Source organism: Lathamus discolor, chromosome 5 (assembly GCF_037157495.1).
Source record: "Lathamus discolor isolate bLatDis1 chromosome 5, bLatDis1.hap1, whole genome shotgun sequence".
NCBI classification, from domain to species: domain Eukaryota; kingdom Metazoa; phylum Chordata; class Aves; order Psittaciformes; family Psittacidae; genus Lathamus; species Lathamus discolor.
The window spans coordinates 111,193,109-111,220,324 of NC_088888.1; the positions used below are offsets into that span (position 1 = coordinate 111,193,109).

Genomic DNA, 27,216 nt, shown 5'->3' on the forward strand with positions numbered 1-27,216 from the left:
TTATCACATCAAGGCAAACCAGAGGCACAGGCAGGTCTTGCAACTGGGTGAGGAGACCACATCCAGCTGGGAGTCACATGTAGACAACACTGATGGTTCTCAGGTTCTGGTGTCTGTGGCTGGAACCTTGACGTTGGAGCTGATGGTCCTCGGAGGAGTGGGACTGGGTGTTCATGGGTAGCCTTAATGGTAGAGAGCTTGTTTTTCCTATGGAAAGTCACACTTTGTGCCACTGGAGGCCAGACACCAGATTGCCAGAGCTGAGACCTGCCCAGCCTCCCTCATCTCCCAATGCAGACTTGCTCTCACCTGCTCCTTAGGCTAGGGGGAGCCAACCATGATGCTGTTAGAGAAACATCACTGGTTTGTAGAATCACTGAATGGTTTGGGTTGGAAAAGACCTTAAAGCTCATCCAGTCCCAACCACCTGTCACAGGCAGGGACACCTTCCACTAGCCCAGGTTGCTCCAAGCCGCGTCCAACCTGGCCTCGAACACTGCCGGGGTTGGGGCAGTCTGGGCAATGGTGATGGGGAAACTGTCCCTGCTCCATGCCCTCCACTTCCAGCATCCCTGCATGCCAGGGCCAGAAACACAGAGCAGGGATGCTTCACCTGCCTTGCTCCGCTGCTTCCCATCCTGCCCACACTTGCACACCCCACAGTACTTCCCAGCATGGCTGGGGCATTGCAAGGGAACACCCTGCAGAGACAACCTCCCAACTCCTGATGGTGATCCCAGCATGTGAAGCTCGTGGTTTTGGCGACAGAGATACCCCAAGCATCACATTGAAGCTGGCTTGGGCAGGTGTCCTGCAGTGCGCTCTGTGGAAAAGGCCTAGAAAAAGAGTAAAGTGCCAAAAATACCGTGAACCACCTCGGAGCTGTGGAAACAGGATGTTTTCAGCAACAGAACCTGGGGTGGTTTCAACACAGGCTGCTTTTAATAGCCTCTCTCGCAAGCCTGGCAGCAGTTTTGTGGCTCTGGGAACACACACTCCCTTTCTCTGTCCCAGACTCCCTCATCATCCACTAAAAAGGCACCTAGCCCAAAGCAGGACTCCACTCTCAGCTTTTTTTGCAAGGTCTGTGTTAAATCCAAGCCACCTGCATGCACAGACCTGCACTTTGGTGTTTGAACCTGGATCCTTGGGAGGCCAAGGCTCATTAGGACACAGATAATGAGCCAAGAGCCTTCACGCAGGTATCTGAACTGGACACACGAATGGGCATCTGACTTGCACCCGACCTCCATGCTTATATTTGCATTGAGAGCCAGCTGCACTTCCACACTCAGAACCCCTGGCGCCTGGCAGAAGCATCCAAGGAAATGAGCACCCCCCATTTCAAGAGCTGTATCCTCATAATTCATGCTCTGAGGATGCCAGTGGAGACTGAAGCAACAGAGCCAGCCCCATGGCCAGCCATCGCGTGAGCTCCGCAGTCAGCTCCATCACAAACTCCTCCTGCTCCTTGCAAGCTGGCTCCAAAGCAGGTCTGCGCCGGCAGCCGGCATCTCCTGAGGGATACAGAACGAACCTGAGCAGCCAAAAAGCTGCTGGCACTGGGGGCTTCGTGGACCTGTGCCTGGGCTAAGAAGAGACTCATGCTGGAGCCGAGTGCTGGCTGCTCCTCACTATCCCCCACTCCCCATCCTGCCCATCCATACCCAAATCCTTCTGCAGCCTTTTTTCCAGCCCAGGGCCTGGTTTCCACCCTTTCTGAAATACTGGAGGTGATGCTCTTGTGCAGGGCTGGGACCATAGGATGTTGGTCTCACGGTCAGGATGCCCAGACCTGCTCCTGTCACACATCCAGTCACATGCTGAACTTCGCGCTCAGCATCTGCCCAACTTCACAGTGGAAATAAACCCCCCTGCCGCATAATGCCGCAGAAGTCGGATTGCCACAGGTGGTGAAAACACTCGCATGCACTGTGCACATAGCCACTTTGCAGCATCACTTTGGCTATACGTGAGCCTGAAAGGGGTAAGAAAGATTTTGGGTGCATGCAAGGGTGGGAGTGCCTGTACGTGCTCCCGGTGCAGGGCTGCACCCAGTGGCAGGAACAGTGTGCCATGCAGCAGGGTGCATGCGTGCGCTTGTGTGTGCTTGTCCACTCTGTAAGGCTCCTCCGGCACATGAGAAGTATTAGGAGGGGTGTGAGGGCACAGGGCACGTTTGTCACTAACCCCCAGCAAGGCGGTGGTCGTGCAAAGACGCGAGTGTGAGTGTGAGCGTGTGTGTGCACAGCACAGGGTTGCAGTGCAGAGAGGGAACTTGCACGCCAGCACATTTGCATCGTTCTGTGCTCATGTAAGTATGCATATATATGTGTGTGTATTTAGTAACCTCGAGGCATTTCTCTCCTGGTGCTTTTCCAGCCTCCCTGTAGTAAGCTGCTCCACAGCTTGTCCCTATGACCCCCACCCCATCCCTCTAAGGCTCTCCTTTGCCACCTTTGTTTGATGCATTTTAGCACCTTTCACACCCGTGTGCATGACTACAGGCACTCGTACTCTGTTTAGCAGCAGCAGCAGGTCCTGGAAAGGATTTTGGGATAGTGAGGCTCCTGCAACCCTTTCCTTCTTGAAACACTGGTGGGGGACAGCAGCCATAAGACAGCATGTCCCTAAAACAGAGCCATGCATGTGTGTGCATGTGTGCTGTGTGCATTCACATGTGCGCATGCCTGCTGTGCATGTGCTCTGTGTGTGTATGCATGCGGGTGCATTTGCACGTGTGTGTGCATGTGTCTGCTGTGCATGGGCATGCATGTGCTCATGTGTGGAAGTACTTGTGCTGTGTCCATGCCTGCACACGTGTGTGTGCGCACACAAGCTATGTGCATGCATTTATGCATGTGCTCCACACTCCTAGCAACTGTAACGCTCCTCAGCTCCTGCTTTCATGCAAAGAAAGAAACCAAGGAGGGCTTTATGGGCTCACAACACCCGCCTTCCCCTCCTCTGGCTCAGGATTAGTCCATCCTACCAACCCAGCAACTGGAAAGAGGGAGGCAGAACACTTGGGAGGCAGGAGAGCTGCTGGCATGCACACGCGTGTATGCACAGAGCAGCCCAAGGCTGGAGGTTCTAAGAAGCTTCCCGGTGTGGTTTTGGGTGCAGGATGCTCCATAGCAGCCTTGCTTGCTCTCAGGTTGATGGCTGCGGTGTCAGGGCTGGGCAAAGGAGATCCGCAGGGATTCTGGCTGGTCTTTGGAAGTGATGTATGGGAATGTGAGGAACTCCGCAGGCTTTGCAAGTAATTGCAGGTGCAAAGGAGAGGAGCTGGCCCATGATTCCCAGCCTTTGGCCACCACAGGACCTGGGCTTGGGTTATTTCTCCTTGTTCTGCCCACACTGGGATGCTTTTCCCCTTGGCAAGGAAGCTGTGGTGGTCTCTGCACCCTGACTTTGGAAAGACTTTATGGAGCAGCTTTGGTCACCCATCCCTTCACCAGCCCCATGATGACTTTTCCCAAGGTCTTTCCTTGCCATTTTTCCCCTCTCAGGGTGGCCTCGGGCACATCGCTTGGTGGCTTTCCCCATTGTGAACCCCCATGGGGAAAGACGACACCCGGTGTGTGCCTGAGGACGGGCGATAGGTGATGCTGGGATGTTCCCCCTGCAGCGATGCAGGTGGCAAGCAGGGACATGCAGAAAGGACCAAAACAATGTCACCACCCCTATGGAGGAGAGCACACTGCGGCTGAAGGTGGGACAGCCCAGCAATGAGATTAATTAACAGCGGGCAATGAATAGAGGAAAGATGCCTTCAGTGCCTAGAAGATGCTCAGCTCCATTATGGTCTCTCTGGGCACAGTAGGTTCCTGCTCCTTGGAGCATCCACCCAGCGCCACCACTAGCACTAGGTGGCTGTGAGCCTGGGGTTCTGGAGCCCTTCGTGTGTGCACGTCTGCTTTCACCCTCGCCTTGCTCCAGCAGTTTTAATTCAAACCAAATGACTCCGCTCAGCTTCCCCTCCGTGGAAATGAGGGCTGAGCTGCCAGGCCGGTCCTGCGCCAGCCCGCAGCATCGCTCCAGCCGAAGCCCCACCACAGCTGAGAGAACAATGGGGATTATCTGTTTTCCTTTAGGAAAAAAAGGAAAATCTCATTATTTGCGTTGGTTTGGGTTTGAGTCCCCTCTCCGGGCTGAATTGGAGACCCAGCATTAAGGCAAGGCGGAGGGAGGAGATGGTATTCCCCTGCCTGGATCATCTTTCTGGGGTGCACCAAAGTGTACAGTGGGGTGGTGGGGTCTGGGATGGGGCTTTACTGGTTCTATTATTGGGCTTGCTGGGAAGGGATTGCTGGAGCAGCGCTAGGAGCAAACTTCCCCCCAAACTCCCAGGTTCCCTCTCTGAATCCCATTTTGGGGGCTCTGGAAGCTGGTGCGAGGCCAGGAGGGGTTTGGGATGGGTGATCAGGAGCTCTCTGCCACAAGGGATGCAGAGGCAAGGGGTGAAGGATGCTCATGAGCCATGGTGGGTTTCCTCCCTTGGGAAGAGCCCTGGCAGGCCTTGGATGCAGGCTGAGGATGCTCCTGAGCCAGAGTGGGTTTCCTCCATTGGGAAGAGCCTTGGCAGCCCTTGGAAGTGGATTCTCCTGAGCCAGGGTGTGTTCCGTCCCTCTGGAAGAGTCCTGGCAGCGCTGGGATGTAGATGCTCCTGAGTGGGGTGCGTTTCTTCCCTTGGGAGGAGCCCTGGCAGCAGCGGGATGAGGGACGTGCTGGTTGGAGGCTGACAGCAAACCGCACCCAGCGCCATGGAGACCTGCCGAGCCAGCCTCATGGTCCTCGTTAGAGAGCAAGGGGCTGAGCTCAGGTCCAAGATCAGCGGCCAGGAGGGAAACCTGATTGTTAAAATTAAACCTCAGCGGGGGGAGAAGTGGTTTTTAAGGCCTGTTTTTAGCAAAGGGAAGCGGATGCTGTTAGCAGCCAGTCCTCTGACCAAAGGCAAACACAAGCTGGACAAAGCCACGAGGCAGAGCTTCATAGCATCATGACCCATCTGGCAAAGCTCAGAGCCACCCTGAAGCCCTGAGCTGCTGGGGGCCTTTGCTGTCCTTCCTGAGCAAGGCACCTCCTTCATCCTTTCAGCAATAAACCTTCTCCAAACATGGAGAAATCCATGGGGCCAAAGAGGGGCTGATGCGATGAACCTGATGGGATTTGAGGTAGGGCTTTCACCTCCAAGCACCAAGGAACAGGGGGACATCCAAGCTCTTCTTGGGAGGGGATGTGGTTACAGCTCTCAGGAAGGTCCCACCTCCATAGGGTGGTTTCTGATGCCCTGCTCCTCTCTATCCCTTGCAGTCTCCAGACCGCAGACTTCCCCCGAGGACCTGAAGGCACTGATGGGGAACGTCAACCGCCTCAACGAGAGCTTTCGGGACATGCAGCTGAAGCTGCTGCAGCTACCTCTGAAGGGGGACGTGCTGGATCACATCTGGAGGCTCCAGGACCTCCTGCAGAACCACTCAGACTCTTTGTTCCTCATGACGGGGTCACTGCAGAAGCTGGAAGGGCTTCTCTGGAGCCTGCAGACCCAGGCCAGCCAAACCGACAAGGCAGTGTCCAACCTCTGGGACAACTTGACCCAGCAGAGCGACACGGCTCAGCAGGAGATGTACAAGCTCTCCGTGGAAGGCAACAGCAGCCGGCTGCTGCTGCAGCACCACGACCACCTCCTGAGCCACCTGGGCAGCAGGGTGGAGAGCCTGAGCGACCAGGTAACGACCATGAGCGGCACCGTGGACACCATGAATAGGACCTTCTCCTACGACGTGAACATCCACCATACCCGCATCAAGGACCTGCAGGTGCTGATCAGCAACGCCACCGAGGATGCGCGGCAGATGCGCCTCATCCACATAGCCATGGAGGAGCAGCTGAAGCACGAGCTGGCCATCCTCAACAACGTGACGGAAGACCTGCGTCTCAAGGACTGGGAGCACTCCATTGCGCTGAAGAACATCTCTGTGATACGGGGTAAGCCGAGCACCTCTTGTAAGCAGGTCGCTTGCTGGTATGGGAAGGTGTTGTGAGGAAAGGGGTGTCCTCTGTGCTCTGGGTGGTGGTGGAAATGGTCCCTGTGTCATGGGGGTGACCTGTGGGGACATCTCAGGTACTCTTTGGTGTATCAAATGTACCAGGCGCCACTGTTCGGGTGTCTGCAGTGTTCAGGTGTCTCCATCACCTTGGACTCTCCAAATGCTCCTCCAGCCATGTTAGGAAGAAAGGTTCCAAGGTTCCTCAAAAAATGCCAGGAAAAACTGCTAGGCTCCTCCTTACCTCACAGGTGAATAAGACCAAGCACAACAGATAACGGTGGGTTTTCTGCCCTGCTTCACCCTTCAGTGATCAAGCAGAATGCTGCCCACCAGTACCTTCAGTCATCATCAATCTCATAATTTGCTTTACCATACATCCCCTTTGTTCCATTTTCCCCTCCCCATCTTCTCCTCCTTTAACATCCTCAGCTCCTCTCAGATCATGGAATCATAGAACCATAGAAGTGTTTGGCTTGGCAGGGACCTTAAAGCTCATCCAGTTCCAGCGGCAGGGACACCTTCCACTAGACCAGGTTGCTCCAAGCCCTGTTCAGCTTGGACTTGAAACACTGCCAGGGATGGGGCAGCCACAGCTTCTCTGGGCACCCTGTGCCAGGGCCTCACCACCCTCATCATGGTGAAAGAAACAACCCATCCCTGCTAACTCTGGGCTATTGACTCCAGTTTTGCGGAGCCACTTTTTTTTCTGTATTTATGTGTGCCTTGGTAACCCCTCCCTCAGCCTGCTACACATCTACTCCCTTCTTCTTAATTATCTGAAAAGCCCAGGCATTTGTCATACTGCTATCCCATCAGTGTAGCTGCATGGCCAGGGTTAACCATCTGCTTGGACCATCTTCCTCTCTGATGTCAGGAATTTCCATCTGTTTCAGATCTTACTGCCTTGCTGATGTGGGATCGTAGAATCACAGAATAGTTTGGGCTGGAGGGAACCTTAAAGCTCATCCAGTTCCAACTCCTGCCACAGACAGGGACACTTTCCACTAGACCAGGTTGCTCCAAGCCCCATCCAACCTGGCCTTGAACACTGCCAGGGATGGGGCAGCCACAGCTTCTCTGGGCACCCTGTGCCAGGGCCTCAGCACCCTCACAGGGAAGATTTTTTCCCTAATATTCAATCTACCCTCTTTCAGAAGAGGATCACATACTCCCCACCATCCCACAGCACCAGATCCTCTAGGACACTCCAAGGGGACCAGCTCAGGTGGAGATGCCTGCACTGGAGAAACCCATGTCTGCTGTTGCAGACCCCCTCTGATGTCCTGATGTGACTGAGGAGCAGAAAGAGGAAGGCCCCTCTGTACTGCAGCAAGGGAGAAGGGGCTTTTGCTTTGAAGATCTTAGAGGCTGGAATAGGAGCAGAAGCAAAGGGAGGTGCACTCCTTGGGAGCAGCTTGGCTTCATGGGATGACGGGGAAGGGAAAGGGAGCAGGACAAACTCACACAGGTCACATCTGTGGCTGTTCAATGCCATGACCTGATCAGAGCCCCAGAGAATGCACAGGCCATAAGACAGATTAAAAACCATGAAGAAACCCCAGTGCAAGCTCCTGGGGGCAGAACAAGAGGATGGGTGCAGTTGCTGTCCCACTTTTAGGTTGCTGGTTTGCACCTGCAGAGATGCAATGGGCTGGTGCTTCCAGCTGAAACAGCAGATGGGGAAGGATGGGGCTGAGGCCAAGGCACTTGCTCCCTCTGGCCGTCTGCTGAGCCGAGAGGGGACAGATGTGGTTAGAATCACAGCAGCTATACCTCCCTGTCCAGGCCAACCACCACCCTTGGGTACCAGCAGCTCACCGGGGTCACCTTCCTGCTCCCTGGGGGGATGTTTGCTCCCTATGCCTGGTTCAGGGCTGCTGGGACCATGTTGCACCCAATGCTTTGAGGTTTCCACAGCTGCCCAGTCACACCCCACGCCCCCTCTTCTCCCTATTGCCGGGGGAGGATGTTACCCTCTCTTGGATGAATCCACCAAGGAAGGGGACCGTCACGGAGCCCAACACGCTTGTGCCATGTTAATCCAATTAACATAAGCAGAAAGTGAAACAAATCCCCTCTCGATGGGCCAGCACCTGATTTATCAGCCACTGCCCTGACACATTCCTGGCATCCCCAGCTTCCCTCTCTCCCCATCCCTCCTCCTTCCTTGCTTTCTGTCGGCAGCGATCGGTCATGGATAATTTTAGGAGCCTTACCCAGCTGGCTGTACCCTGGCTCCAAATGTTCTTGGATTAATTCACCATGGTCCCAGCTGGATTTGCACCAGCAGAGCCAGTTCCTGGCAATGCAGGGATGCCTGCTTGGGGTGCATTTTCCTTTCCCCAAGACCTTGGCTACCCCAGGCTCTGGCTTTTGACGCCGTTTGCTGGTGATGGCAGCCTGGGGAGGTCCCCAGGCTCGTCTCCAGCAGCTGACCATGCCAAGCAGCTTGTGTGTCTCAGAGAGGGCTCGGCCTTGCACTGCAGAGGGGCTCTGAGTCTTAAATAATGTTGTCAGCAGGAGGGAGGATGCCCGGGATCCATCACCCGCCAGGATCCACTTGTACAGCTCCCTGGGTGGGATGTGCTGGCTCGCAGCAGGTCTGGCAGGACGATTCCAATGGTCCCGTCTGGCCATCAGGTCTGTGCACGTCATGAAAGTCCTCATCGTGATGGGTTTGGAGGGTTTTCCTCCTGGGCTGATGCAGCCCAGCCCTGTGCAGACAGGAGGAGGAAGCAGGGGTGCATCTGGGCTGCTGTTTTCTTTCCTGAGGGCAAAGCTCCATCAGCATGGGGTGGGACCAGCCTGGCACAGTGTCTGCAGTGCTGCTCAGCCTCTCCCAGACACCCCTCCCAGTGCTCCTCCACCCCAGCTGCTCTCCGTGTCCCATCTCACCAGCAATCCCTGGGGATGGGACCATCTCTGCTCATGGAGCTGCATGGACGTAGCAAATTGGTGGTGTTCTGGCGGCTGATGGACCACGGGGCTCACTACTGTGAGCCCTGAAGGATGAATGCCAAGACTTAGAAGGCAGCAAACAGGATCAAATTGATCTGCCCATCCCAAGCCCCATTTCTAACCCAGGCATTATGGAAAAAGGAATACGGGACATGTCTCTTCCCTGGCTGCATTCTACCAGCCTCCAGCTCTCACAGAGCAGCTGAGGTTGTCAGTTTCCCATGGTCATCCTCCATGAAACTTAGTTCCTTTCTTAGCCTGTCCGTGCCTTTGACCTCTCCAGTGTCCCATGGGATGGTTCTCTGGGATGGTAGAAGAGACGAGATTGAGCTGAGCTGAACTAAGCTGAGCAGATGAAGAGAGGAGAGGAGAGGAGAGGAGAGGAGAGGAGAGGAGAGGAGAGGAGAGGAGAGGAGAGGAGAGGAGAGGAGAGGAGAGGAGAGGAGAGGAGAGGAGAGGAGAGGAGAGGAGGGAAGGGAAAAGAAGAGAAGAGAAGAGAAGAGAAGAGAAGAGAAGAGGGAAGAGAGGAGGAGAAGAGATGATGGTGGCAGAGGGCTGGGGAGGCTGCACTGTAGCAGCTGCTTTTAACAAGAAAGGGCAGCTCCATCCCCGATCCCGCTGAGAGGTGCCCGGAGCAGGCAGCTCCTGTGTCCCTCCCAGGGTTAACAGACCCGACATGGGGCTCTGGTGTGGGTTATTTCCCAGTGTGCTATAAAACCAGAGCAGATGGAAACTGTCAGAGCTGCCCCTGCACAGGGGACCTCAGCCAAGCCGTGCTGGAGCTGGAGTGGGGGAAGCAAGGCATTCTGTGTGAGCAGCAGCTTTGCCCCAGTGCCATTCGTGTGGAAGCCCTTCCCTTCGGGGAGGATGCTTGGGGCCAAGTCAGGGTGATGAAAGGGGAGCCCTTTCCTTGGTGGCTGCCACTGCAGATGTTTCCAGGGTTGCTTTTAGTTTTGCTCATGAGGAGAAAGCATTTGTTTTGTTTAAGCAAGTGGTTTTCAGCAGCTCAACCTTTGCTGTGCTGGGGTGCAGGATGTGAGGGAAGGATTTGACCTGAACCCAGGATCACATCTGGGTCATGCAGAGTTTTCACTGCTCATCCTGGGACACCTGGGCATATGGTGATAGAAAAACCCCTTTGCCTTCACACTTCCTCTGCTATCCATCAAAATCACCATTACCTCTATAAAGCCATGGATCTGTGATGGGCTCTGCTTCTTGTAATGCCCTGTGGGCTGAAATTCTTGGTATTGGCATATTTGCATTCTTTCCTTCTGCATTCTCCATTATTACCTTATTTCAGAAGGGGTTGGGTGATACAGGGCAGCCTAAATATAGCCACGTTATTATTCCCCATCCCTGGCAGTGTTCAAGGCCAGGTTGGATGGGGCTTGGAGCAACCTGGTCTAGTGGAAGGTGTCCCTGCTCTTGAATGATGCTGGACCTTCTCCATCACGGAGCATCCTGTCTCCCCCATCCAGGATCAGTGTTCCTCCTGCATGTGGTTCCTCTTGTTCCCACCCAAAAATGTCTCCTCATTGTACTCAGCTCTCTGGGGTGTCCATTGTTCTTTGCATCCTTTTGTTTTGCCAGCTAAGAAGAGGAGACGTGCCCCCAGGGTTGTGGATCCATCCCCATGTTGTAGGGAATCACACAGGGAAGAGAAAACCCAGGGCAAGCTAACACAGCATTTCCCCATAGTCCTTTCGCAGCCCCTGACCCTCTCCACTCGGGACATTTCCTGAGCTTGCGGCGCTTCATCTGCTCAGGAACCCACTAATTCCTGCATAATATTTGCAGATCCTAAATACTCATCCATTAGGACTCTTAAACATCCTCCCCCTTCCTCTCCTGATCCTTTCGCGTTACCACATCGCCTGTAGCCCTGGCTGGTTGCTGGCTTTCTGCGCGGGTGGGAGATTATGGCTTTTGGGGTTTCTTAGGAAAACAGTCTTAACAGTTTTCAGTTATCAGCGTGGCTTGGTGGAACAAAGGCTCAATGACCCCTCGCGGCCTCTCTCTGCCCTATTTGCTGTCATCCCAGGAGACTTCTTTCATTTTATTTTATTCTGTTCAAATTCCTTCTTCCAATTGATTTAGCTCATAATTGTTTTCAGCTTTGTGGACTTGGCCCCTTGCAGGCTGAGGCACGTAACTCTGTCACTGGGTTGGACTTTCTGCTCACTGATGAGAATTTACACTGCAAAGCAATCACTGATGACCGGTTCCTGATGAGGTCCATGATGCACATCCTCTCCTAAAGCTTCATCTCGGCATTTCCAAAATGGATCTCTTCTTCTTTCTTTTGTTTTTTTGACATTATTTCATTTGAGATGTCACAACTTTTGGTCAAAAGGGAATTCCAGGAGACTGAGTCGTGCTCAAAGTGGAACCATAGGAGCAGCAAGGTGAATGGAGTCATGCTTGGCCTTTAAAATCCATAGGTCATGGAAGAAAGGCTGCTGCAAGCCCCCTCACTATTGCTCTGCTCATGTCTAGAGAGATCTGTGTATATTCAAGGTCCCTGGGCCCGATAGATGATAATGGCTGGTGAAGGCTGGGTGGTGCACCCACTCATGCATCTGCTGCATGGTGGGGTGCAATGACTGCACTCCTATACCTGTGTATTTGTGTTGCAGGGCCACCGGGACCCAAAGGAGACCAAGGCAATGAAGGGATGGAGGGTGAGCCTGGTCTTCCTGGCCTGCCTGGGCTGCGAGGTAAGGAACAACACATCCATAACCCTGCAAACTTTCACCCAGAGTCCACGGAGTCATAGAATCCTAGAACCACAGAGTGGTTTGGGTTGGAAGGGACCCTAGAGCTCATCCAGCTCCAACCCCTGCCATGGGCAGGGACACCTTCCACTAGACCAGGTTGCTCCAAGCCCCGTCCAACCTGGCCTTGAACACTGCCAGGGATGGGGGACCCACAGCTTCTTTGGGCACCCTGTTTCAACAAGAGGACACCTCCTGGTGACTCCGCAGCCTGTCCCCTGGAGAGGGGGCTTTGCTGGCTATGCACAAGTCTTGAAAAGCGATAGGATTAGCCTGTTGATGTGCTGCCCCATCTCCTGCCAGTCTTCAGGGGCAAAAGTCTCTCTCATCCCCCATCTGGCCCTGGAATAGAGCTGCAAGGGCGCATCACTTGCAGGCTGATGCCCCCTGGGTCCTTTGACACAGGCACCCAGCCCAGGTTTGTGCAGGATCTGGCCGTCACCCTGTGCTCTCTCAAACCAAGCACTTACAAAGTACCAGGGCTGGCCTCACTGCCTGCCCCCCCCGGCAGCACATGGGGACCCAGCACTGGGGTCCCTGGCAGAGAGACCTCAGGCACTGGGTGCAGCTCTGAGGCTTTTCGTAGGACACATTTTTCAATGTCAGAAATTCCATTTCCTGACGCCTTCTTAATTCCAACCATTGTTTTTGAGAGAACTCAACTAAAACAAAACCAGCAGAAGACAGCCCCCGACCTGAGAAACAGGCTTGAACCTGTTTCTGATTTTAAGCCAAACCTAGAAATACTTTGCATTCAAGAGCCAAGGATGGCACAGAGGTGATGGAGGATTCTTTCTGGTCAGGGCTTCCTGACTCCAAGAGGCTCTTTTCTATTGAGGTGACTGGATCTATCCTGCCTGGAGCATGGACCTCCTTCTCCATCCAAGAGGGCATGAAGCCCTGGCTTCACCTTGATTGAAGACATGACCCACATAGGACTATTGGTGTCAGTCAGGCTCAGCACCCCAGCCCTGTGCATCCGAGCTGCTGGTCCTGGGCTGGGCTTAAAACCTCCTATTTTGGCACCCAGCGGGTGGCAGGACCAGCCAAGTTAGGCAGAGCCAGCCTGGAAACCGGACCACTCTCTGCAGGCCCTCCTCAGTGCTGGCTGCAGCGCTCGTTTCACCAACAGCTATATTCTTTTGTGTTGACAGATTCATGGCTGTTTTTCTTGGGTGTAACAAGCATCAGAAATTCATCGTCTGGCTCCTTTCCTTTTCTTGGTTGTTTTTTTCTGTTTAAGCAGAAAACCAAAACAACCTCTGGAGGGTTCACCTTTGGGAAGGGTTGCTCGAAGTGCCACTATTCTTAGGTCTTTCTCTGTCTCCCTTCCTCTGCTGTGGTCACAGCATCAGCCCTTTGAATATGGGAAGCTCAGGTTCAGGTGCAGCCAGGAGCTGTAAAGCATCCCTGGTGCATCCCCTTTTGCACAGCGAATCTATCATCCTGCCTCTGCACCAGTGCCTCTACCTAAGTACAAAGGCAGGTCCTGACTTGCTGCAGCATTCCCCCTGGAAAGGAGGAGAGGTGTTGGCGGGATGCAGCAGGGAGAGAATTAAGCCCCAGACCATGTCCACTGGCGCTGGTGCCCAAATCCTGCCTGGCAGCTTTTTCTCCTCTTAAACCAGAGGAAAATATTGACTTAAGTTTGGAAAAGCCCAGCCCAGGAGGGGCAGGAGGCGCAGCGCCAAAGGGACCCAGGGCTCCCTCCACACGGGACCAGCAGCACTGTGCCTGGCAGGGGGCTGAGCTTGGGTGGTGGAGGAGCTTCTCCCCCAGAGAGCTTTGGATCTGACCCAAACTCATGCTCGGGCTGAGTCCCTGCTGGGCTGACCTGTTGGGACCACCCCCAGGTCCCACCAGAGCCCATCACCAGCACAGGAATCCCTCCCTCCACTTCCCTTTGCTGGCGCGCATGGCTGAGGCTTGGATGTGTCCCCTGCAAAGGGAGCCCAACCTCCCAGATTGAAGCCCCCATTTCCCACCTCCTGGGCTCTCAGATACGGGGTTTCAATCCGAACCCTTCTCTGATAAACAGCAAACCCACCTGGTGAGTGTGTATGGCTGTGAGGGACCTGCAGCTCATGCTGGGTACATCATGTCTCCTTAGGGTCTCTGCTCCATCCTAGCTCCTTGGTCTTCGTCACTGGTCTTCAGCTTTGGAGCCCAGTTAATCTGAGCCTTAAGATGCTCAGAGCCGCATTAGCACCAGCCTGTGTCTGGGTTAATCCTGTCCTGTATCCAGGGGAAGATGCAGAAGGAAACACTCTCAGGTGTCTCCTGATGGCCCCTGACTCCTGGAAAAGACCCAGAGACTGACTGCCATGTCTGCTGGCAGGCAGGACGCGTTTGTGTATGTGCATGTCTGGGTTGTGCAGGTCTCTGCTGCAACAGGCTCACTTGCATCTTTGTCCCCGTCTCCAGGGCTGCCAGGGGAGAGAGGACCACCAGGACCACGTGGCTTGAAAGGGGATCAAGGAGACCTTGGCCCTCCAGGTCCAGTGGGGATGCGGGGATTCAAAGGTAAGGACCAGGCTCTGTGCATGCTCGTGGCTGGCTCGTGGGGTTTACTGGGGTGCACACTGGCTCTGGAGGCCATTGGCTTGGAGGGAGAGGGTCAAAACAGTTGGGTTTGTCATTCTCCTGCCACACAGTGGGGCCTGGCACCGCAGTGCTGCCTGCACTGAGCCCTCACCAGAGCCCCGTGAGGACCTGCCGGGCCGCTCTCCCACGCTTGGCTCCAGAATAGCTTTAGGAATAGCCCTGTGTTTGTTTTCAGGTGACCTTTTCTGGCTCGCCGTGGTTTTGCAGCATCTCACCACACCCCGGCTGAGAGCTGTGGGTGTAGGAAGTGGCCACGCACCATTTTAGCAGGACAGATCTGCCCCACGAGACCTTCCCAAAGACATTGCATGCTGCAGCCTAGGACAGGATGGAGAAACCCAAAACATGCTCTTTCTGCCTCAAAATGCCTTGTGGGCAGGGGGAGGCAGGAAACCCAGCCCAAGGAAAGGACACCACCCCGGGCAGAGCTGCCCTGCCTGCAGCCTGCCCTGGTCTCCAGTGGCCAAAGTGGTGTATTCCGCTCACCTCATGCTTGTGGGTCATGTTGATGCACACTGGCCACCACGACCTGCGGCCATGGCCATCCAGGACTGGGAAATGCCCGGGGCCCTGCAGGCAGCACTCCTGGCAAGGAGCGCGTGTTGCTGAAAGTCCTGTGCAAGCTCTTGGCTCCACGCAGTGAGTTCCTTGGGTGAATTGCACATGCAAAAGCTGAAGGAAACCGTCCTGGCAAGAGCTGGTGTCCAGTTTTCCTGTACGTCCTGACCCTGGTCATTGCCAGGATCAGGGGTTAGGGAGGGATCCCTGTGTCCTGTTTGGTGGTGCATCCTTCACATGTTTCACAGTGGCGGCCGTCTCGTTCCTATACCTTGCATGCCACCAGAAAGCCCTCTGTAGTTTAGGGGCAGGAGCATTTCTTCCATCTCTTCTCCACTTTGTGGTGTCTTTAGGAGAAAGACCTTTCCTAGGGACATGACATCCACCTCCCACTGCCAGTGCCTTCCAGTGCAGGCCTGGTCCAGGTAGAAAGGAGATGCAGGTGATAAGATGCTGCCAGGGGCCTCCTTCTGTAGCAAGGGAGCAAAGCGGAGCTCTCAGAGCTGCAGTCTCCTGCAGGACTGGCACCCATCTGGTCCTCTTTGCCTTGAGCCGTCACTGCTGTGATCACCCGCTCTACTGACATGATGGCTCTGTTCATCCCACTGCCCTCCCAGGCACCCCAGTGTGGGCACAAGCTGACCTTCTGGAGCCCGTTAGCTGCTGGAGATGGCTCTGCAGGCCCTGTGGCTGGTTAGGTGATACTTAAGCAGGGCTGGGTAGTCTTTAAGAATGCTATTGGGTGCCATTTCTGTCACCCCATCCCATCTAACTGGAAGTGCAGGGTTTCTGGGCTGATGTGGCTGGGACAAGTCTCCATCCTTCCACCAAGGCAGAGACTGCCAGTAGGAACAGAGCAAAAATAAAGAAACCAGGATTTAGTGCTTGTTTTCCAGCACTATCTCTTGTGTTTTGGAGGTAACTCTGCCTGCAGGATTGCAATATGGTGTTGTGGGGGTGCAGGACTTTATTCGAAGTGAAAACGCCTGCTCTGATGCTCCAGGAGCTCAAACTAACCCCTAGCACATCCAGGCACAAGCCTTCAAAAGACGTGAGTGCTGCAGGGACCGGTGCTAACGCAAGGCAGACATCGGCGCTGAGATGTTCCTGGCAGCACATCAAAGGTTGAGGTTTGCCAACCAAAACCACAACATGCTTCGGGACCGCAGTTTCCTTCCCTTCCCTGGAGCAGAGGAAAGTGGGCTTTTCTCACCAGCAGTGCCAAGCACTCATTAGACAAGCAAAGTATCCCAAGGAGCCTGGGCCCGTTGAACTGGGCTTCAGTGGAGGACCAAGCCTTGATGCCAGATTTGTTCTGCAAATTGCATCCCTGGGGGATGTGTCCCTTCCAGAGGGGGGAGCTTATTGAGCTCCTGCATCCTGCTTCCCCCCCATGAGAGATGTTAATAGTTGACCTGCTGGGTCAGCGCTGAGATGTGTTAGCAGAGCCCATGGTGGCATCACAGCTCCAGCAAGGAGCTCTCTGGAGACACAGCAATGAGGATGAAGGCTTTCTCCAGTGCTTACCAGGCCAGGGGGAGGTGGAGACCACCCCAGCAGAGCCCCTGCCTTCAGGGGACGGCTGTACCTATGGTGCAGCAGTAAAAGCATCAGCCCCTACAAGCTTGGTAACCCTTCCCCAGTGTGTGCAGATCTGGTGTCCTCAACATAAAAAGGACATGGAACTGTTGGAACAAGTCCAGAGGAGGGCCACGAGGATGATCAGGGGACTGGAGCACCTCCCGTATGAAGACAGGCTGAGGAAGTTGGGGCTGTTCAGCCTGGAGAAGAGAAGGCTGCGTGGGGACCTAATAACAGCCTTCCAGTGTCTGAAGGCCAGGTTGGACAGGGCTTTGAGCAACCTGATCTAGTATGAGGTGTCCCTGCCTATGGCAGGGGGTTGGAACTACAAGATCTTAAGGTCATTTTCAACCCAAACCATTCTATGATTCTATGATCTCAACCCCCCCTTGCCCAAGGAGATGAAGCACTTCTGCTCTTGGTCTTGGGAGCTGGTGGGTCTTTCCCATGTGGTGCATTGCTTCTAGCTATCATCCTTTCACTGCTGTAGACTAATCCTTGCATCTGAGAAGGACTCTTGTCTTGAAGAAGGTTAAATTGCCTCAAGTCCTTGCTGCACCCACTTCATTGTGCATTTCTTGGAAGCCTTGGTTTGGGTATGCCTGCAATGTGGCAAAGCCATCAGGCGTTCCTCCTGGGAGTGTGGACCAACTCCAGTTCCCACCACAGCCCATCACCAGCAGAGGGTCCCTCTCTCCACCTCCCCTTGCTGCATGGCTGGATGTGACCTCCAGGTCTTGGATGTGTCCCCTATGAAGGGACCCCCTCATCCCACCTCCCAGAGGTCAGGGGTGCTCAGATAAGGGGGTTTCATCCAACCCCATTTCCAATAAATATCAAACCGCGCTGGCAGCGAGTGCCGAATTTCTATGGTTTATGGGATTCTCTAAAATTTATAGGAAACAGACACAGCCAGGCAACGGTCCAAACCCAGGATTTAAGTAAAGGCCTGTTTTTCTGCAGCACTAGTCTTACACTTCTATAATGACTTTCTTCTGAGCACAGGAGAACTATTGCTTCCCCAGGAAATGCAGCCTATGGTGGGGCGCGGAGCATCTGGGGCAGATGAGCCTCCTCACCAGAAGCCCTGGACCAAGGGACAGCTTTTCCTCTCCACAGAGTCCCAGGATTTTCCCTTGGTGTTGGTACTTTCCTGTCCTTGATGCATTTTCCCTCAAAACTACCCCAGTGCAGTATTATTTTCCTCATCTCCAAATGGGGAAAATTATTCTGGAAAGTGAGTAGACATCAGCCTTCTTCACTCTTCCATGGAGAACGCATTAGGGAGGAAACAACAGTAAATGAGCCAAGGTAGGCAAGGTAGGGATTGCTAATTTATAGATAAAGTCAGGGCAATACGAGATATCCCCTTCCTAAACACCATGTGCAGGCAAGGAGGAGGAATTGGCCATGTAGCAGAACACATTCCTACCTGCGAGGATGGGGCTTTGGCAGCTTCTCTTGGTGCTTGCACTGTCAGGACGTAAATGATCTCAGCATTGCATATGGGGCTGCTCTCACTGTCCCCCCCAGCAGCTCCCATTGCACTGACTCCTTCTCCATTCATAACCCAGTTCTGCTCCTCAAGAGCCCCTGGAACCATTTCCCACAGCTAACCCTAACCCTAAGCTGAGCCCATCTACTGCTTTTTGGAGACCCGCATGCACTTTGTTGACCCTGCATCAGGGCTTGCAGGCGAGCAGCATCTAGCATTGAAGATGTGCTGCGGGGCACCTCGCTCTGCCTGTGCTAGGAGCCCCTGGCTTCCCCCGTGGCATCCCTGCCTGTTGGGGTGGTCTCAGCACTGGTCCTGCTGCCTTTTGCCAGCTGTGCCTCTTCATTGAATCATAGAGTGGTTTGGGTTGGAAGGGACCTTAAAGACTATCTAATCATGAGCAGAGACACCTTCCACTAGACCAGGTTGCTCAAAGTCCTGTCCAACCCAACCTTTAACATTTCCAGGGATGAAGCATCCCCCACCTCTATGGGCAGCGTGTTCCTCTTGCTGCAGTGCAGTAGGTTCCATTTGTGCCAATAGTTTTTGGCCATGTTTTTTTTCTTAAAGGTCTCTAACCACTTCTGACCGCTGAGGTCTCCCATCCTATCTCTCAAGAGTATTTTCTTCCCCTGCAGCATGTCTAACTTGTCGCTGTCACGTCCCTGAGATAAGCAATAATACAGCAGTTGAGCTATTCACTCCAGGAGTCTCAGCCCACAGTGTTTCTATGCAGTGCCTGTCCTTCAAGCTCCACCTTTCCACCTTCACCTCTCTCCATCATTCCTATAGGATGCAGCCTGGACCCTGCAGGGAAAGCACTCCTGCTCTGGAAAAGCCAGATTTTTGGGAACAAACACATAATAACTGTTGTTTTCCAGCCCCTTTTTTCTCGAGGCCAGGGAAGGAAGGTGCTGGAGAACATGGGCTGCTCCCATCACGTGCTGGCGAGCAGCATCTCTGGCCGCTGTCCTGCTGCTCGGGGTGTGGGGGGGGCTGCTGTCATCTGGTTCCCATCAGCGGGGCAGGCTGCAGGCAGCTTTCCTCCATCCGACACAGCTGCGGCTGCCCAGGGGAGCAATCTCCCTTTCCCAGAGCCTCCAAGCTAAAGGGCAAGAATTTCCTGCACGCCTTTTTTTTTTTTCCCTTCTTAATATTTTATTTTATAAGACATTTCTGAGCGTGTGTGTGCGCTGTTTGTTGTCCTTACAGACACAAAAGGAAAGGCTATGTTGAAGTGGGGCCGTGTTTCAGGGCTGGGGCTCACCCAGAGCATCACTGCCTGGAGCAGCCCAGAGCGTTCCCTGATCCCCCTGCAGTCTCAGGGCAAAGCCAGGACCAGCAAAGCCAAACGCACAGCCCCACTCAGGACAGTGTTTTCAGTGGTGCACACCATGGGGTAACACAGCTGCTGCCTGACAGGAGCAAAGCTGGAGCGTGGGGAGGGTTTAAGGGAGGTGGTGGGATGCAGGCAGAGGCAGCCCATGCTTGGAAAGCCAAGCCATGACACAGATAATTACTGAGCTCATTATTTTCATATGGAAATAGGCGTGTTGTTGGAGGCAGCCTGTTTATCCAGCTGGTCTGAACCCTCCAGCATCACTGCTTCTCGATGGATACAGGGTTTGGGTTCAGCAAATCTGCTCGCGAGGAGGTACCAGCTGGGTGCAGGAAGGGTCGATGCTCCATTGAGGCTGTGGGAAGCCACGTCCTTGTTAATGAGCCCTGCAAAAGGAAGCTTTTATAGCCCCAGATAGGGATTTTCAGACCCCAGATTCAGTGTTTGCTTACCTTTAGTCCTGCTCTGCTGTTGCTCTGCAGCCAGAGCTTGGCTGCTTGGGTGAAGGGGTAGCAGAGTGGGTGGGATGGAAACACCAGCACTCTGTCCTCCTGCAGGACATGCACCCCAAGAGGATTTGAGGGGGGGCCCCATCCTCCCATTTTTACCCTGTGCACAAAGCAGGGGGTGGGTGTATTGCACAGCCTCATAACCAAACAGGGGGTACCCAGGGCAGGGGTCCCCCACAGATGCAGAAGGAAAGAGCCATACTGGGCATGAAATACAAAGACACTGAGCGCATAGGGGATGAACCCTGCATGAAGCCATGTTTTCCCAGGGATTGGTTGTTTTTTCCTTTGAGAAGAAAGATCCCAGAAGAAGCTGGGGGTGTGAGAAGATGGGTCCCATTGCCATGCAGCACATCTGAGGGGTCAGGAGAGGGGCTGACAAGTCATTTTGCTGCTTTGTGACTCAATTTCCCCAAACTGATAAAGCCCTCTAAGAGCTACAGCACTACCTAAGAGCAGGGCATCCACTTAAAATCTGATTCTAGCAAGATTTATGCCTCATGCTCTTTCTCTTCCTAGGTGACCGAGGCCCAAAGGGAGAAAAGGGAGACCGAGGCAGCAGCACGGGTAAGCTCTTGCTCATGGCCATCTCCCTGGTGCTCCAGGCATGGTTTTGGGGGTGTTTGTGGGGTTTGGAGTCTATGGGGGAGATACCTGCTGCAAAGCAGGCAGGAAGGCAGTGGTCACTGCCAGGATGAGGCTGCTGAGCCCTGTGCTTGGGTTTTCCTGCCGGGGCAAAGAGGAGCCAGAGCCAGCAGGAGGTGGGAGGGATGTCGCAGCGAGGATGCTCAAGGAAGGCAAGGGGGAAGCACCTTGGTTGCAATGGGCATGCTGGGACCCCAGCCAGGCTGATCGGGTTGGATTGAGGATGCCCAAAGCTGGCTGGGAGTTTTCATTCGCAGGCACAAACAGGATCAAGGTCAGGGCTAAGCTCACTCACCCATACAGGCAAAGAACACCCTCACTATCCTAGGGAGAGCCTAGAGCTGGCAGCAAGAGAAGCAGAGATCCATAGGGACATATCTCTTCCACCACTGCCCCATGGCAGCATTGGCCCCAGTGTTTTTCCAGAGCTTCAAGATGGAAACACCCATTTGGATGAAGGCACCTGGGCCACACTGTGAGGCTGTGTGGCATCAACCACAGCTGTGCTAATGCTTTGGGATTCCCTCTGGGGCCAAGACCTGCACGTGCACACCAATCCCCAGCATTGGTCTTCTGGGTTGGCAAGCCAAGAAATGCTGGGGAATAAGCCTGGGGCTGGATCCTGCCCATCCTCTGCTGTGCTGTGACTATGCCCTGCAGGGAGCTCATCCCTGAACCTCTGGGGTTACTGATGGTTTCCCCTAAGCTTTGGACATCCCTTCTGTCGCGCAAAAGCATCCTTCCCACATCAGGAACCCATGCAGGGGCTCTAGGTCCCTGCCACCAGCCACAGCATCACCCAGATTGTGCCAAGCAGAGTAAGGATGCAGCAGGGTTAGAAGAGGAGCAGCAGGAGAGGCAGCTGGGGAGCAGAAAGCACCAAGGTGGGATGCATGATGCACCACCACCCCAGCAAGGACCAAGGACCGTGTCCCCTCCAGCCACTGCTTGGTGGGCAAGTGCAGCTGGTTCCCATTGGCGAAGTATGGATGATTGCTGTTTAATTTCCTGTCGTACCCCACATCTACCCCTTGGAAACCTGAGGTTTGCATCCATATTGCCAAATCAAAGGGAGAGGAGCAGGGCAGGGGCAGTGGGAGAGGGCGGCGCAGAGCCCAGGGAATCAGGGGCAGATGGTCTCCATTACCAGGGAGGAGATGAGATCTCAGCCCAGCTGCAGAGAATCAGGCCCTTGTTTTCTCGGCCACTGGGAGTTATTTCTCCTCTTCAGCTCTTCCTTTCTTGTTTTGCTGGTTTTGGAGCTGGGCAGGGAGGAGGTTGAGGGGTTTGGAAGTAATTGCTGCAGCAAAACAAATGAACATGCACAAGATGATGCTGTTGGGGATTGCTGGAGAGGGAAGGGGCCAGGGAGCTGCTCTGGGGTGGACAGGGCCAGGCCACTTCCCAGGCAGGGGGCTGCTGCAGGATGGGATGCTCACATCCTGCTCTGGAGCTGCAGCCTGGGAGAGCCTGATCCTGGGCAACCTTCTGCAGCACAACGAGGTGGACAACCCACTCTGGTCCCCGGGCATCTCCCAAGGGTTATTCCAGCCTTCTGGGGCCAGGAACCAAGCACAGCCCCAAGCTGCAGCTTTCGCAGGGTCCCCCAAGCTCATGAGCATCAAAACAGACCGGGGCTGGGGATGTCACGGGCAACTGGCACTGGTTTGGGAGAAGACTTCTGGGGCTTATTAGTTTTTATTAGCCCGCTAAGCGATGCTTGTTGTGGGCTAAGTGGAAGGGTTGTGGCCAGGACTCGTGGCTGAGCTCTGTGGCTTTATTAGCAGCCCTCACCCTGTTGATTAATGGGAACTTCCCAGTCCTGCCTGGACCTGTGCCTTGATTGCACATCTCCTCCCCTCCTCGAGGAAGCAGGAGTCATCTTCCAGCACGCACGGGCTCTGATGAGCATCCAGCAAAGAGCTGGGGTGAGGACAGGCTTGCAGGGGGAGGAATGAAGACTTGGGGATAACCAACTGGCTTGGGCTGGAGATACGGAGCTGGACAGGATGAGCAATCAGCTGATGCTGGATATAGGGAGCTGGTCATGGCTCAGCAGTCACCTGCCTGTTCTCCAGGGAATGTGGGCAGCTCTGGAGGCAGAGCTGGATAGTTTTACAGAGGGGATTATGCCTGCTGAGGGGCTCCATGCCCTATTTAGCTATTGCTTTCCATAACCATGACAGGCACCCAGGGAAGGATCCCCTGCTCTTGATGTGCCAGGGTTCAAAGAGGGAAAATGGTTCCAAAGCCAAGTCATTTCCTGGGGCAGGGAGAGCAGGAAGGCCCAGAGACTTCCCATATGCCACGATACTGGTGGCTGGGCTCACTGAACACGTGGAGCCAGGAAGGTAACACTGAAGGCTTACCACATTGAACCAAGTGGTGGAGGAAAAATGCTGAGCCCTGGGTCTCCCTGGCCAGGACTTTGGGTTTCCCTGGCTGCATCCCTCCACTAGCTCACCTGGAGCAGGGAGGTTGGGCTGGCTCCATAGCAGGAGACACTGGTGTTGGACCCGGCACAAGCTTGGTTTGGCAGGAGCAGCTCCCCTGGCAGCGTCCAGAGCTGTGGTGCACGTGTTCGACTCAGAAGAGTCACTTCATCCAACCCTCAGATGACACCATCCCTGGGGTCAGCCAAGGCAGCTGCCTCAGCAAACCTCCTCCACGGCTCTGAGGAGACACCCATCCCAAACAGCAGGGGCTGGTGGAAGGACACAGCTGGCAGCATTCCAAAAGCCCCTCTGCTGTGATGTCTATGGCAGGGCTGTGGACCATATCAGTGAGATGGTTCAGGAACAGCATGAGATGTTTGCTGGCTCCTTGGCGAACCCAATGTTCTGCCCATACCCAGCAAAACATGCTCAGGGTTTCCAGATCCTTTCTTGAACCTGACCCTGAGCAGGTCCTGGAAATGGGAGATCAGCCAGTGCTGAAGCCACGCAAGGACTGCTTTCTGGAGGTCATTGGAAGAGGTGGCCCTGATCCCACTGGGAGCAAGCCAGGGAAAACCCAGAGCTTGAAACATGCAGGTCTCAGCCAACTGGCAATGCCAAAACCCATTGGATCTCTGTGCAGCAGGTCCCAGACACTGCTCTGGTCTCTAAGTGTCCCCTTAACCCTGCACCTCCCAGCCCTGAGAGCCTGGGACCCTGTTTCACCCACCTTGGCCAGCCCCCCGGTCGCCAGTTTGGTTGGCCAAGGTGCCTGAAGAGACCTGAGCCAAGCGTGACTGCCTGCAGCATCCCACCACTGTGGAGTTCAAGCAGAGGCTGGATCAATGTCAGATCTTGCCCAGCTCTTCGCAGCTCCCCCTGCAATGGTCACCTCTTGGTGAGGTGGAGACCTTTTGGGTTCATAGCTTGAGAACCTGCCACGGTCCGTGTGCTGGCAAAATCACAGATGAGGTTTTGGTGCCTCTTACATTGCTGGGACTGTGGTGGTGGCTGTGGTTGAGCTGGGTTTGGTGGCGTTGAAGCCCCTGACACCCTCTCCACAGGGATGAGCATGGGATGTAATGAAGGTCATGAAGGAGGAGGCCTCAGTCTGCCTGGAAATGCCCCCAAACCCCATTTATCTTCACATTTGAGAAGCAATGTCATCTAGCATTTCCAGTGGGAATGTGTATTTTGATCAGGGAAAAGAAAACCAAATCCAAGCCCTGGCTTTGGGAAAATGTCTTTAAATATAAATCCCTGATCATCTGCAGAACAACCTTGTTTGGGGGAGCCCAGCTCCACCCTCAGCTGCTGCCGCAGCCCTTGGTGAGTCACAGAGCAAGCCTAGCTGCCTGACAGCAGTTTTCTCCATTCGACTCCTTTCTCATCCCAAATAAGAGGGGGTGTGCCATGTTCTTTGCTGGGTTTCTTTGGCTGGGGGTGAACGAAGAGCCACAGTGGTTTGGTTTTGGTGCTGAGCTCCTCAGTCATTCTCCTGTCAGACAAACCGTCTCCCCATCCTTCTCCCTGGCTGAAGGAGGAAGGGATGCTGGTCTCACCTAGCAGGAGGGTAGTGATGGGGGGAGGAAGGCTCACCAGCCACATGAAGGCAACTGGGAGCAGAGGGAGCAATGCCACGATGGGGAGGAGGACAAGCCATGTCCCCCCACTCCAGTGCAGCATTTCAGACCAATGTGAACATCCCCTCACCATTCCCTCAAGCATGAAGTCAGGGTCCACCCGGGCAGCGTGGACTTGGGCTGGGGTTCTGTCTCCAGGCTGGAAGAGCTTCCTCATCACTTGCCATCCCCTTTCACAGTCCCTTTTGGAAACTCTTTGTGCCCTGGGTTTGCTGGCATCTCACTCCTCCTGTTGGTTGCTTAGATGTCTCTTTGCAAGCCTGAGCTGTCTCCATGTGGACCTTGATGGCTTCAGGATTGATCCTTGCTCAGTACCTGCCCTCCCTGCAGCACTTTAAGGCTGCCAACAGGTTTCCCAGCTTGGCAAGACCATTGCAAGGCTCATCCCCCTTGAATCAAACTCTGGTTTTGGTGGGACCCCTTCAGCACTATGCCCAATAGGGGTGCTGTGTCCCCAGGTCCCCTGGAGGTGCATCACCCCATGCTTTCTGCAGCTGCATGCACCATGGAGAGGGCACATCACCCACACATGGTGGGTGAGATGCCACCATGCCCCCTCTGACCTCCCGCTCTGCTTCCAGCAGCAGCAGCCGAGGAGGGGATGATCCGGCTGGTGAACGGCTCCGGCTCCCACGAGGGACGGGTGGAAGTCTTCTACGACCGGCGCTGGGGCACGGTGTGCGATGACGGCTGGGACAAGAAGGATGGAGACGTGGTGTGCCGGATGCTGGGCTTCCGAGGCGCCGAGGAGGTGTACCGCATGGCCCGGTTCGGCCAAGGTAAGACCCACCTCTCCCCCCACCTCACCCAGCATAGGTACCAGGGGCCAGCCTATACGTAAAGCAGAGACCCTCCCAGAACAACCCTTGAGGCATCCAGCAGGTCCTCTACAAGCAGGACATGGGCTGTGGTGATCCAAGTAGCTTCAGTCGGGTTTATTCAGTACTGGGTGTCTGCAATATTGTGGCGTTGGCTTGTGGGACTGCGTGTGAGGACATTGCCCAGAGAAGTGGTAAGTCCCCATCCCTGGCAGTGTTCAAGGACGGGGCTTGAAGCAACCTGGTCTAGTGGAAGGTGTCCCTGCCTGTGGCAGGGGGTTAGAACTGGATGAGCTTTAAGGTCCCTTCCAACCCAAACCAGTCTGTGATTCTGTGACTGCTGGTGCTGGCGCAGGCAGTTCCTGCCCCTGCTTTCTGTGCGCACCCTGCCCCATGCTGACTCAGCACTGCAGAACCATCCCCAGAGCTGCTGTTTTTGAAGGCAGCTTCAGGCTTTTCAGCCGGATGTGACTGTTGAGAGCTGCTTTTAGAATAACAACAAAAGAAAAGCTTTTAAAAGCAGAGGGGAAATGCCAGGAATGCTCTGGCGGGTGGAGGGGTGGCCTTTGGCCCCAAACTGTTGGGTTGGGGTGTTTCGCCCAAGTTAGATCCCCTTCCACATATGCCTTTTAATCCCTTGAGTTGCCTTCTTTCCAGCTACTCAGGGCTGCCAAGGAGACGATGGACCCCAAAAGCAGGTAGCCACCACGGCCATCGGCTAGCCATGATAATGCTGGTTAATCAGATCTGCTCTGTGAGGGCAGCTGGACCCCTCCATAGTTGGTGTCCTTCACACCAGCCTCAGCAGACCCCAGATCTTGTTTCACCATGGCCTGCACATGTGCTTCATCACCCTCATAGGGAACAACTTCTGCCTGAGATCGAGTCTCAATCTCCCCCCGTCAGGTTAAAGCCATTCCCCCGTGTCCTGTCCCTACAGGCCCTTGTCAAAAGCCCCTCTCCAGGTTTCTTGTCAGCCCCTTTAGGCACTGGAAGCTGCTCTAAGGTCTCCCTGGAGCCTTCTCTTCTCCAGGCTGAACAAGCCCAGCTCTCTCAGCCTGTCTCCATAGGATTTCTTCCCTGTGAGGGGGGTGAGTGCCCCATCCCAGAGGCAGTGACCCCAGCACAGAGCAGTGGTGATGAGGAATCAGGATGTCAGGACATTTCATGCTGACCAAGGAGGAAAACCGGGATGCAAAGCATAAAATTATGAATCAATATTTATTCCTGCATATGGGGTGTCCCAGCTGAATCCGGGCACCCAAAGGTAGATGTAAATGTAAATGGGGTTGTTCTCCCTTTTCAGTGCTCAGGTACAGCACGACTGGGACAAAGGCCTACACACATATCTCTGATTAGTAATCACATTCCTGCACAATTCACAAACCTTGCAAAGCAGCTCTAGTTTCGCAGCATTTTTGATGCTTGTTTGTTGATCCACACATCCCCAGAGCCGATCTTGCCTGAGGTCCCGACCTCCAACACCAGACTGCTCTGGGAGGGCCTCCATGCAGTGCTGAGGGAGCTACAGGATGCTGCCATCATCTTGGTTGTCCAGGGGCATCTTTTCTTCTCCGTGGGCAGCTTGAAGCTTCCAAGTAGCCAGATCCTTATTTCCAGACCTTTTCTTTCAAGCATTATAAATAAAAAATCTCCAGGAAAACTCCTCTACTTCTCATGCCACCACGTATAATAGGAACTGACACATATTTAATACACATTACTATAAAGAAGGATCGATATCATAGGTGAGAGAGTGAATTTTCCTAACAGATGAACCCTTTTGTTTAAGAATGGCTTG

The 27,216-nt window shown here is 54.3% G+C and overlaps 1 protein-coding gene across 2 annotated transcripts in view; it reads left to right on the top strand.

Moving 5' to 3' along the window:
• The window catches only part of SCARA5 (scavenger receptor class A member 5), a 35,094-nt gene that overhangs the window by 7,486 nt on the left and 392 nt on the right, over nucleotides 1-27,216 (top strand). The window contains exons 4-8 of one of the 2 annotated variants that reach the window (XM_065681956.1): nucleotides 5,317-5,991; nucleotides 11,651-11,731; nucleotides 14,213-14,311; nucleotides 20,394-20,441; nucleotides 25,179-25,376. In XM_065681956.1, coding sequence (XP_065538028.1) covers nucleotides 5,317-5,991; nucleotides 11,651-11,731; nucleotides 14,213-14,311; nucleotides 20,394-20,441; nucleotides 25,179-25,376 — 1,101 coding nt within the window. The remainder of the gene's footprint in view (nucleotides 1-5,316; nucleotides 5,992-11,650; nucleotides 11,732-14,212; nucleotides 14,312-20,393; nucleotides 20,442-25,178; nucleotides 25,377-27,216) is intronic. The other variant, XM_065681957.1, reaches the window with a different exon arrangement.